The sequence below is a fragment of the Bombina bombina genome, chromosome 6 (assembly GCF_027579735.1).
Source record: "Bombina bombina isolate aBomBom1 chromosome 6, aBomBom1.pri, whole genome shotgun sequence".
Taxonomy (NCBI): domain Eukaryota; kingdom Metazoa; phylum Chordata; class Amphibia; order Anura; family Bombinatoridae; genus Bombina; species Bombina bombina.
The window spans coordinates 1,062,975,872-1,062,986,872 of NC_069504.1; the positions used below are offsets into that span (position 1 = coordinate 1,062,975,872).

At 37.9% G+C, this 11,001-nt stretch overlaps 1 protein-coding gene across 3 annotated transcripts in view; it reads right to left on the reverse strand.

The window, feature by feature from the left end:
- ETV6 (ETS variant transcription factor 6) overlaps positions 1–4,035 on the reverse strand; it is a 185,415-nt gene extending 181,380 nt beyond the window's left edge. For all 3 annotated transcript variants that reach the window (XM_053718919.1, XM_053718918.1, XM_053718920.1), the window contains exon 1: positions 3,140–4,035. In XM_053718919.1, coding sequence (XP_053574894.1) covers positions 3,140–3,169 — 30 coding nt within the window. In that variant the 5' untranslated portion in view covers positions 3,170–4,035. The remainder of the gene's footprint in view (positions 1–3,139) is intronic.
- Between the last annotated feature and the right edge of the window lie 6,966 nt (positions 4,036–11,001).

Consider the following 11,001-nt stretch of genomic DNA (forward strand, 5'->3'; position numbering starts at 1 on the left):
TATATATACACAGTATATATATATATATATATATATATATATATATATATATACACAGTATATATATATATATATATATATATATATATACACAGTATATATATATACACACTGTATTAGGCTACAATGTGTGGTGGTGTGCCACAGGATTTTTTTAATGTAAAAAAGTGTGCCACGGCAAAAAAAAAGGTTAAAAATCACTGTGCTAGAGGACTGAAAATGATGTATACAAACCCACTGACAATTTCACCTGTGTTTATGTAACGATTTCTAAAGAGCATACATGGAAAACAGTGATGTAACGTCTAGAGGTCCACGTATCAGAATCAAGTAACAAAAACAAAAATTTGTTAGAATTGTTGTCTACAATGAATTAAGTATTTGTGGGGGGGTTTTCCATTTTTTATTTTTTTTTAAAAGTCCCAGGAAATTGAACTCTAGTTTAGAACAGCAAATATTTGTTCTTGTTCTGCTAAATTTTCTTAACCCAGTCACTCCTGGATTTGTCCACTACCTTGCTATGTATATCTTTATGCCATAGACAAGATTAGAATTTCTTCAAGTTTGCTGCAGAATATCTCAGTTAAACAAGGTCAGGAAAAGGGTACAAAAATAACTGAGATTTGATTAGCAATTGTCTATATACAAGCTTCCCCCTCCCACAACAATTAGTTACTGTGAAAGTAATATAGCTAATTGTAATGCTTGCAAGTAGATTTTGTAATATTTTGTAATATTTTAAAAACTTTATTTGGCAAAACATAAGCTATATTGAAAACAAAAAGGGAGTTTTTCATGAAAAGGGACATAAAATAAAACTTTCATAACAAAGGCACGCAATTTTCAGTAGGCATGTGCATTAGTTTGTTTTGGATGCCTCTGAATGAGGTTGCTTGCGCAGTTTAGCACTTTTTGGTGCCGGATTTCTTCTTGTGAAAGTCCAACACAGTAAGAGGTGCGCAAATCCAGATCTTAGTGCGCTGCACCTTTCTCAGGAAGAAATCTGTCTCTAAAAAAAAAAAGCCAAACACTGCAGGCAACTGCCTTCTTCCACTTTCGGAGGCCCCAGAATCCCCTGAATGCACATGCCTAAATTTCAGAGATATTTCAATTTACTTTGAAATGTACTTTGTTTTCATTGTATTCTTTGTTGAAAACCATAACCTGGTAGGCTCAGGAGCAGCAACGCACTACTAGGAACTAGCCAGTAATTGGCGTCTGCAAATATTTTTCTTTTGCCACTGGCTTACCAGATGTGCCCAAGTAATGCATTGCTGTTTTGGAGCTGATTTTGCATAGGTTGAAGCAGTACAATAATAACATGCTTTAACACATTACAGCATTTTTGTTTTGCACAATTATGTCCCCTTAAACAAGTAACTCCTTAGTTGAAGAGTTTATAAACTAATACTCGGATAGGGTTCCCACCTTTTCTGGGGGGAAAAAAAATATTGCCATGCTCAGAAGCGGAAATTTGCATAAATAATTATACAGTATAAAATAAGGAACTAAAAAGATACGATTTTAAATAATCATTTGTTTATAATTAGATTACAATACACTTAGAAGTTTGGCCATGATAGCATCGTTATTTATATATTTAATCTTTTAATTACAACTTTCACCTGAACATTAAAAATACCGGCTAAGGCCCAGTTTTCATTGAGGTGGTAAATGCTTGGAATCTTTTGGTAAAAACAACATTTATCTCCATTAACCCTTTGATGACAGGGTTAAGTTGTCTACATTGGAACAACGTTCCGATGTAAACAAAACTGAAATCCCGCAATCGTGCATGCGATCGCAAGATTTCAATAATGGGATCAGGTCAGGGGGGCGTTCCTATGACGCTAGGCATGCCCTCCAGACCGTGATCGCATCCTGGAAGCGTTGGCTTCAGGACAGCCAAACGGTGAGGACGTTCAATTTCGTCCTAACGACACTAAAGCCCAGCGCGGTTAGGACGAAATAGAACATCATGATAAAATACCGGCTAGGTGGCAACCCTATGGTAACGCAAAATAAAACGTTCTTCATTGTGTCGCTATATCAGGAATGGGAAAAATACATATTTCTAATATTCCCTAAAAAGTTTTGTTCTTACAAATATGCTTATGGTCTGTTTAAATATGAAATCTGAGACACAATGCGTAGCAGCGTTCACTTATATTGTTATTGAAAACTTTGTTTTGTTTACCATGCGCATAAGCAACTTTAGAAATCTGTGCCCATTAAACCAACTACGCCACATCTCTTCCTTCAAGGTGATAGCTCAGTTGAGTCTGGGTGGTTTTGTAGTTACACTTGTACATATCCTGTGTTAGTATGCAAATGTAATGTTGTACCATGTGATGCCACAGTATCTTATTAACATGCAACGTACACAAGACACAACTTAAAATGAATACAAAGTCATAGACTGATGCAAGACTGAATATACACAGAAACTTTTTCCAGTATGGCATGGTATTGCCAAAATTAATTCCTTACAGGATAAGGCCTCATCAGAATATATATATATATATATATATATATATATATATATATATATATATATATATATATACACATATATATATATATATATACACACATACATACATACATACACACATACAAACACATAGTTTGCATGATTGCAGTAAATTATCAGGATGTTTAGAATATTACCATAAACGGTGAAGGAATAATAAAGGTTTGATCATGTCTATGGCAGATCAAAAAAACACTTGGCCCTCCCACTTTGTTTATATACCACCTGCTAACCTTATACGTTTTACTACTATGCTCAATCTTATAGCCCACATATATTTACCATAGGTTTTGACACCTAAGTTTCAAAGTTACTTATTGATCCAAAATTTCTTAAAAATAGCATTTTTTATATTGCCTGTCTTTACTTACATCCCTCTTCTCTAAATAAACTTTTTTTTTTCTAACCATATATGAAAACCACACATTATTTGGTCACAGTAACTAAAATGATGGTTATCTAGGAAGAATCGTGAGTTTATACTCAAACACAACTTCAGTGTTACCTGTAAATACAGTAACAGATATCACCACCTGCAGAATATTTCTAGATCCAAAGAACACAGCCCTTTTGCATGAAAGGAGAAAGAAAACAAGTGAGACTCACCTTAATGTAACACTGGGCAGAAGAAGACATTGCCAGAAATTAAAATAAAAAGATCCTCTGTTTGGGGTACGTAAGGGGGGCAGTGAGGGGTTGCCCCCCAATCCCCCTAACTTCCCAGGAATCCCGTGTAGCTGCAAGTTAGCACATTGCACCCATGGGTGTTGGTGATGTCCAAATGTCCAGCTTTACAAATCAGGGTATTAGGATCTTGGTGTCACTCGCTGTTTGTAGGGTCCTGTAGATCTAGTGTGATTGTTTCTTGTGTTTTGGGATCTCAGGTTTTTTTTTCTGTTTTCCTTCCTGGAAGAGAGAAACTAAAAGGCAGAAGTGAGATCTCCCCCTCCTTCCCTCCGGCTCATTGATCTTAGTGTTCAAGTCCTGAAACTGACGTGTATTCCCAGCATAGAGCTCTGCCTCTTAAAGGGACATAGGTACCAGGAAGCAGAGGAACAAGCTGGGAAATGCAAGGCAACCAAGCCTGGGCGACAGGAGAGGGGGAAGGGAGTATAGGACAGACCAGGGGACCCTGAGTCTGGAAAACCATAAAAGTTTTGTAAATAAGAAATTAGTAGTTGAATAGGAAGCATTCAGAGAGCAGATTCAGAAACAAGGGGATTAGTGGTAATAGGAGAATAAATAACAAGAGGGACATTGGGTACAATTACAGGTTAATAAACAATGCTGTGACAAGTGGGGACATTTATCACTGTCAATGAGTAATGTAAATGTGTGTTCTATTGGGGATAAGAGAAGGGGGTAGGAGGAGTAACTGGGAAAGAGAAGAGGAAAATAGTTTAGGAAAGAGGGAGGTGGGACACAGCTAATGGAAGATAATGAAAGAGGAGGGATCTAAACAATTCCGAGAAAGGAGGAGGGAAACAGTTTATGGAAGAGACAAAGGACTTTGTGGGTAATAAAGAAAGTGCGAAAATGCTGTCCTGGAGTTAGCTAATGAGAAAGCTGCAAGATCGCCAGTGAATGATACAGTTTAGAAAAGTCTTATAGATTGAAAACGGGTTTTTATTTGCTTATAAACACTTGTTGGAAATAAAGATATATATATATATACATTTGTGTGTAGCAGAGCTAAAGCAATTTAATGCATCATGGGAAAATTTAACCCATCGGCTGCCATATAAGACTGCATAGCAAGCCCTCTCTGTTAGCAAATGGGGTTAACAGCTGTTTTGCGTTTCATATATGGTATTTCGGAACCAGGACTGTCCCTTTAAGAAAATGTACCCGGAAACGTCTGCTCGTATTACTGAGAGAGTGTTGGGAAATGAGGAAGAAGAGAAAGAGCAAAGGGAGGGGGAGGAGAGAGAAGAGGGAGGGGAGAGGCAGGAGGGGAGGGGGGAAAGGAAGAGAGGAGGGGGAAGGAAAGGAGAGCACAAGGAAGGATGGCTCGTAGGAGAGTCGAGGGCAGAGAGGGAATGATGGAAGCAAACGAGTAAAATGTTTACAATCGTAGTACGATTTTTTTTTATATTTTGACTATGAAACACTTTCGTTTAACTAAAGCACTCCGATACACCATACATACACATAGCACTATTATACACCATACATACCCATAGCACTATTATACACCATACATACCCATAGCACTATTATACACCATACATACCCATAGCACTATTATACACCATACATACCCATAGCACTATTATACACCATACATACCCATAGCATTATTGTACACCATACATAACCCATAACACTCTGATACATATATACCCATATCACTATTATACACCATACATACCCCATAACACCATTATACACCATACATACCCATATCACTATTATACACCATACATACCCATAGCACTCTTATACAGCATACACATGCCATAGCACTATTATACACCATACATACCCCATAACACTATTATACACCATAACCCATAGCACTATTATACAGCATACATACCCATAGCACTATTATACAGCATACATATGCCATAGCACTATTATACACCATACATACCCCATAACACTATTATACACCATACATAACCCATATCACTATTATACACCATACATACCCATATCACTATTATAAAGCATACATACCCATAGCACTATTATACACCATACATAACCCATATCACTATTATACATCATACATAACCCATATCACTATTATACACCATACATAACCCATATCACTATTATACGCCATACATACCCCATAACACTATTACACACCATACATACCCATAGCACTATTATACACCATACATACCTCATAACACTATTATACACCATACATACCCCATAGCACTCTTATACATATATACCCATAGCACTATTATACACCATACATACCCAATAGCACTATTATACACAATACATACCCATAGCACTATTATACAGCATACATATGCCATAGCACTGTTATACAGCATACATACCCATAGCACTATTATACACAATACATACCCATAGCACTATTATACAGCATACATACCCATAGCACTATTATACAGCATACATATGCCATAGCACTATTATACAGCATACATACCCATAGCACTATTATACACAATACATACCCATAGCACTATTATACAGCATACATACCCATAGCACTATTATACAGCATACATATGCCATAGCACTATTATACAGCATACATACCCATAGCACTATTATACACCATACCCCATAGCACTATTATAAAGCATACATACCTATAGCGCTATTATACACCATACATACCCATAGCACTGTTATACACCATACATACCCATAGCACTATTATACACCATACATACCTATAGCACTATTATACACCATACATACCCATAGCACTCTTATACACCATACATACCCCATAGCACTATTATACACCATACATACCTATAGCACTATTATACACCATACATACCTATAGCATTATTATACACCATACATACCCATAGCACTATTATACACCATACATACCCATAGCACTATTATACACCATACATACCCATAGCACTATTATACACCATACATACCCATAGCACTATTATACACCATACATACCTATAGCACTATTATACACCATACATACCCATAGCACTCTTATACACCATACATACCCCATAGCACTATTATACACCATACATACCTATAGCACTATTATACACCATACATACCTATAGCATTATTATACACCATACATACCCATAGCACTATTATACACCATACATACCCATAGCACTATTATACACCATACATACCCATAGCACTATTATACACCATACATACCCATAGCACTATTATACACCATACATACCTATAGCACTATTATACAGCATACATACCCATAGCACTATTATACACCATACATACCCCATAGCACTATTATACACAATACATACCCATAGCACTATTATACAGCATACATACCCATAGCACTATTATACAGCATACATATGCCATAGCACTATTATACACCATACATACCCATAGCACTATTATACACCATACATACCCATAGCACTATTATACACCATAAATAACCCATAGCACTCTTATGCACCATACATACCCCATAGCACTCTTATACAGCATACATAACCCATAGCACTCTTATACATATATACCCATAGCACTATTATACACCATACATAACCCATACCACTCTTATGCACCATTCATACCCCATAGCACTCTTATACAGCATACATAACCCATAGCACTCTTATACATATATACCCATAGCACTATTATACACCATACATAACCCATAGCACTCTTATACACCATACATAACCCATAGCACTCTTATACATATATACCCATAGCACTATTATACACCATACATAACCCATAGCACTCTTATACATATATACCCATAGCACTATTATACACCATACATAACCCATAGCACTCTTATACATATATACCCATAGCACTATTATACACCATACATAACCCATAGCACTATTATACATATAAACCCATAGCACTATTATACATATATACCCATAGCACTATTAGACACCATACATAACCCATAGCACTCTTATACATATATACCCATAGCACTATTATACACCATACATAACCCATAGCACTCTTATACATATATACCCATAGCACTATTATACACCATACATAACCCATAGCACTCTTATACATATATTATACATATATACCCATAGCACTATGATACACCATACATAACCCATAGCACTCTTATACACCATACATAACCCATAGCACTCTTATACACCATACATAACCCATAGCACTCTTATACAGCATACATACCCCATAGCACTATAATTCAGCATATATCCCACTAGCACTGTTATAGAGCATATACAGTCATGGCCAAAAATATTGGCACCCCTGCATTTCTGTCAGATAATGCACCACTTCAACCAGATTATTGTTGCAATTACAAATGTTTTTTTTTTTTTTTTATTATTATTATTTTTATTTGGGGATTGAAATAAGGCATACAAGTAATATGGAGCAATATAACATAACAGTAACAGAAAACATATATCATATTGTATGACAATTATACACAGAGTATTTTCCTAAAAGTAAAATTCACTGATATAGGAGACAAATCGAGTGCCTACTGTTCTTTACCCTCCTGAGTGGCACATGGGGTCACTTTTGGACTCCAAACATATATATTGAAATTATAGGAGGCTTTTACCAACAAGAGAGACCACTTTTGGGTCTTAAATGAAATCCTTAAATTAATTTTTTTTTTTTTACTTTCCAAAGATAATTTTTATTGTAGAGTAAACATGTTAACAATGACAACAGGTTCAGTAAGTTTGAATGCAATCATAGGTCCAACAATGTTTGTACAGAAAATGCAATAGGTATGTCTATTGGGACAATCAAATGATTATGATGTGCATAAATAGAGTCTCCTAAAATTAGGAAACCCTTCAAGGTGAACACAAGTTATTATCATAACTTAAATGCAAAGACTAGTGCAATACAATACTCAAAAATAGTAACGAAATATTATGATGGCTTTGAAAAGTCAGCCGGTATTTACCATTTAACAAACTTCTTCTGATAACCCAAAGGGTTAGATGCAGTGCGCGTCTCCAGGCGGGGTCGGCAACCCCAAAAATGGAGAGAAGAGGGGTAAGAGATGAGGCGGGGGGTAAGAGGTCACATATTAAGTGGAGGGTGGGAGGAGGGATAGGATGGGGGGGGGGGGGCAAAAGCAAAAGGTTGAGGATGGGAGGGAGCAGATGAGATCCTTTAACTAAAGGGCAGACTCGGATAAGGTTGAAAGCTAGACTTCAGTGTAGGGGGTACCTAGGGGCCTCGTCATGTCTACATACTTGTCTGCGATTTTCTTGGTAGACAAACCAGGGTTCCCAAATCTGCCAATAAAGATCCTCTTTGTCCAAACTATAGTAAAAACTTTGTTCCATCTTGGCATATACCTGTATTATAGGGGTTACAGCTGTAATATCTGGGAGTTGAGTCTGCTTCCACGCTCTAGCTATCGCCAGTTTCATGGCTGCGAGAACAAAGACTATCAATTTAGACAGGGGAGTCTGAGCATATACCTAGAATATTTTAATGTGGGAGAAAGTACAAAGGAGGGTATGAGTCACAACCCAGGAGAAATTAAGAATTAAATGGAAGCCTAATTTAGCTTAGTAATAACTCAAGGGATCTGTTTTTAAGATGTAGGGGTAACAAAACAAATTTAGAGTGTGACCTCTATGTAGTAACTTGACAATGCTATATTGCACTGGGGGATAATATTGAGTGACTATGAATTTACTCTCATATATATCTGACCACCTTAAGAATGAGATATAACATGGTATATAGGCTCAAATACTCCTCCAATGCAGCAGGTATGAAATAAGCAGTATAACAATTATTAAAATCAGCAATAGAACTAAACAAGCAATTATAGATATTCCAATTAGAAAAAGGTGATAGTTGAGGAGGTGAAGATCATAAGAGCTCCATGAAGTGGGACACGCAATTACCCTGCTCCTATTTTATCAGAAAATAGTAGTTCTCACATTTGTCCAAATGTAGTATTTCTATCTAACAGCTGGGGTCTCATAGCTAGTTAATAGGGGGGTCAGAGAGCACATAAGCTAATATGTGTGCCCAATAGACAGGTAGCGATACTGAAAAGACTACTTATAGTGGTTTAACAATACGTTGACACATGTCCACTGCAAACCATGCTGAAAAGCTCTCGGCCTACTGCTGAGCACTGAGGTAGGCAAATGTGTCACAAAGGGGTATGTAGCCAAATCACAAATTAGAGCAAAGTATATATTGCAGTGTCTAAACAGATAATGTCCCCCATACCTCAGGCTTTAGTGCCGTCATTAGGGTTAATTTATATTGATCATATCGGCAAGGTAAAGAGTCCCGCAGTGAGAGTAATTATGCAAGAGAACAGTCTCACTGTTTATCTGTAAGCAGTCTGAACGATGTCGTAGTGTATCACTATTGCAGGAGCGGAATCTCTCACAATATAAATAGGATTAGTTCAGCCGACTCCTGCTTTGACTACTCTGATAACATAACCATGCGTGTGTTCAACTTGCGACAGTCGCACAGCCTCTGCATTCTTAGCCAGGAGACAGCAAGGATCTGTAAGCCACAACCCTTTCTGAACAAGCGTGACTCCTTTTATGGCTTGAGTGAATACAGCCGCTGCTCCTGCATCTGGACGCGGAACAACTTCTGATCTGGGATCCCCGTCAGCTACCGCAGGCAGCTCCATGCCATATGTTGCGCTACATCCAGCGTAAGTATAGTGGGCTGGTAAATCGCGCCCTCTCTCCATCTGTGCCGACACCCTTTGTGCTCCTGGTGGAAACGGTAAGCTCTTGGATATGGGTTTAACAGAGAGCTCCTCTCTTTCAGGGTACCCGCTCAGACCTCCATTTTCTGTCACTTCCAAAGAAATTTCCTCTTCTAAAGTAGCTGCAGTTTCTCGCCTCTTTGGGGAGCTTGTTGCAGTCTTAGAAGTGCAGATTCTGCCATATTCTAATGCAAGGTGGTCTGAGATGCTTGTAAGTTGGTCTGCTAGTAGTTTGGTAATAACGGCAATTAGCGATGCTTCTCTAGGATCCATTTTATACCAGTATTCTTGTAGCTTTCTCTTATTAACCCAGCGTAGGTTAGTCTGCTGGATAGTTTGCCCCGAAAGGCACTGGCCACGCGGCAATGGTGTGGCAATGGTGAGGACAGGTGAGGCTTCATACACAGGGGAAGGCCTCAAATTGAAAGTCCGGTACTGAGGGCTGGGAAGCCACACTATATTCCAAAAACCCCTGTCGTTTGTGTCAGAGTGCCTTCAGTCAAGCTGCTCTACCAGTTTGGATGGCCTGTCGCCAAAACTTCAGGGTAAACTTAGGAAAATCTGGTGAGTAACTCAGGAGCTGAAGCTCAGTGCAACCAGCAAGATGGCCGCTGCCCGGTAGTCCATTACAAATGTTTAGGCATACTCATGTTTATTTATTTTGTTTGTATTGGTATGACACAAAAAAGTGGAGAAAAAAAAGCCAAATCTGACACATGCCACGCAAAACTCCAAAAATGGACTAGACAAAATTATTGGCACCCTCAATTTAATAACTGAAATCAATCACTTCCTGTAACCATCAATTAGTTTTTTACACCTCTCTACTGGAATTTTGGACCACTCTTCAACTGTTCAACCAGGTCTCTCAGATTGGAAGGGTTCCTTTTCCCAACTGCTGTTTTGAGATCTTTCCACAGGTGCTCTATGGGATTGAGATGTGGACTCATTGCTAGCCAGTTCAGTACTCTCCAGCGCTTTGTCTTAAACCATTTATGGGTACTTTTTGTTGTGTGCTTTGTGTCATTGTCCTACTGTAAGACCC